The 1,446-nt window shown below is 42.0% G+C and overlaps 1 protein-coding gene across 1 annotated transcript; it reads right to left on the bottom strand.

Moving 5' to 3' along the window:
• Positions 1-435: 435 nt before the first annotated feature.
• LOC112680926 (histone H1A, sperm-like) lies at positions 436-1,114 on the bottom strand. Its single transcript, XM_025551165.1, has one exon. The coding sequence runs from the start codon at positions 1,074-1,076 to the stop codon at positions 483-485; it is 594 nt and encodes a 197-aa protein (XP_025406950.1). The 5' UTR covers positions 1,077-1,114; the 3' UTR covers positions 436-482.
• Between the last annotated feature and the right edge of the window lie 332 nt (positions 1,115-1,446).

Raw genomic sequence — 1,446 nt, 5'->3', positions numbered from 1 at the left:
TAGGCAAATAGATTGATAATTCCGAGTACGGCGTATAAGACACTGTACAGCTAATGCCAAAATGCTAGTAAGGGGAGATGTATTCGTTCCATACCGATTCAAAACGACAAATCCGTAATTATATTACAGTTATAGCGTGAATAAATTCTACCACCGTGTGGTTGATCGGCTTATGCACTTGTGTAGTAATTTGCGTACGAAGCGTATTCGTTGTTAAATAACAATTATGAACGAGCAGTCGAGTACATTAGAATCGTTCTGCGCGGAACAAAAGTGCAATTAAAAACAAAAGAATGCACCGACGCAACTTAGTATTTTGGAATCGGTTATTGCTAACTGTACCCGACTGGGTACAGATACGACAAATTAGGTTCCAGTACACCATTAATATATATTTATATGAGAGGTGAAAGGAGGGGTATAATATTACAATTTGGTGGTCCTGAAAAGGACCGTTTTAAAAGGGTACGAATAAACTAGGTTTACTTTTTTTTGGGTGCAGTCTTCTTCACCGGGGTCTTTTTGGCCTTCGGGGCTTTGGTCTTGGTAGCCGGAGTCTTTTTAGCCTTGGCTGGTTTCACAGCCTTCGGCTTGGGAGCAGCTACTTCTTTCTTGGCCTTCTTCGCGGCCGGCTCCGTCTTGGACTTTTTCCCCAGCGATTTCCTCTTTTTGGCTGCAGCAACGGGTGCCTTTTTGGCAGCTGGTTTCTTGGCAACGATCTTCTTTTTAGGAACGGATTTTTTCGTCTCCGCGGCCAATTTGAAATGACCCGATGCACCTGAACCGTTGGTTTGGACCAAAAGTCCTTTGGCGACGGCGGCCTTCAGGAATTTGCGGATGAACGGAGCCAATTTGGTCGAATCGACTTTGTAGTTGGCGGCCATGTACTTCTTGATTCCCTGCAGAGTCGAGCCTTTCTTGTCCTTAAGTTCCTTAATCGCTGCGGTAACCATGATCGCAGTGGTCGGGTGAGAAGAAGCGGTAGGTTTGGACTTGGCCGCAACCTTCTTCTTAGGACTAGTCTTGGCCACGGCTGGTGCTGCTGGTGTTGAAGTTGCAACTGCGGTGTCCGTCATTGTGAAAACTGTAGATTGTACACTGGAACGGGTATAAATTTGAAAACTTGGTGATGTTCATACTCAGAAAATTTTTCACACTTATTATAGCTACCGTACCGACTAGTAAACGATCTAAAAAGCAAATAGTGATATTGGTAGTGATACGGCTTAAAAAGTTCTTTTTTTCTCGGTTAAGATCCATGGTTCGACATTAAAATTTATGTTTATGGAAAGCCAACAACATTTTGAATCTAATAATAATATCGTTGAATACGTAAGATTATTACACGATTAGTTATAAGCAGTTGTTTTCACGCACCTCCATGGTTTGCGGTACGCTTTTGTTTTCGACTAACTAAATCAAAGAAAATAATGAAAATTTAAAAAA

Source organism: Sipha flava, unplaced genomic scaffold (genome assembly GCF_003268045.1).
Source record: "Sipha flava isolate LNK unplaced genomic scaffold, YSA_version1 18279_pilon_pilon, whole genome shotgun sequence".
Lineage (NCBI taxonomy): Eukaryota > Metazoa > Arthropoda > Insecta > Hemiptera > Aphididae > Sipha > Sipha flava.
This window is presented reverse-complemented; position numbering and strand designations above follow the sequence as displayed.

What these genes read in the sequence shown, in the direction of transcription:
- LOC112680926 (XM_025551165.1), bottom strand. Translation starts at nt 1,076, where the DNA reads ATGACGGACACCGCAGTTGCAACTTCAACACCAGCAGCACCAGCCGTG.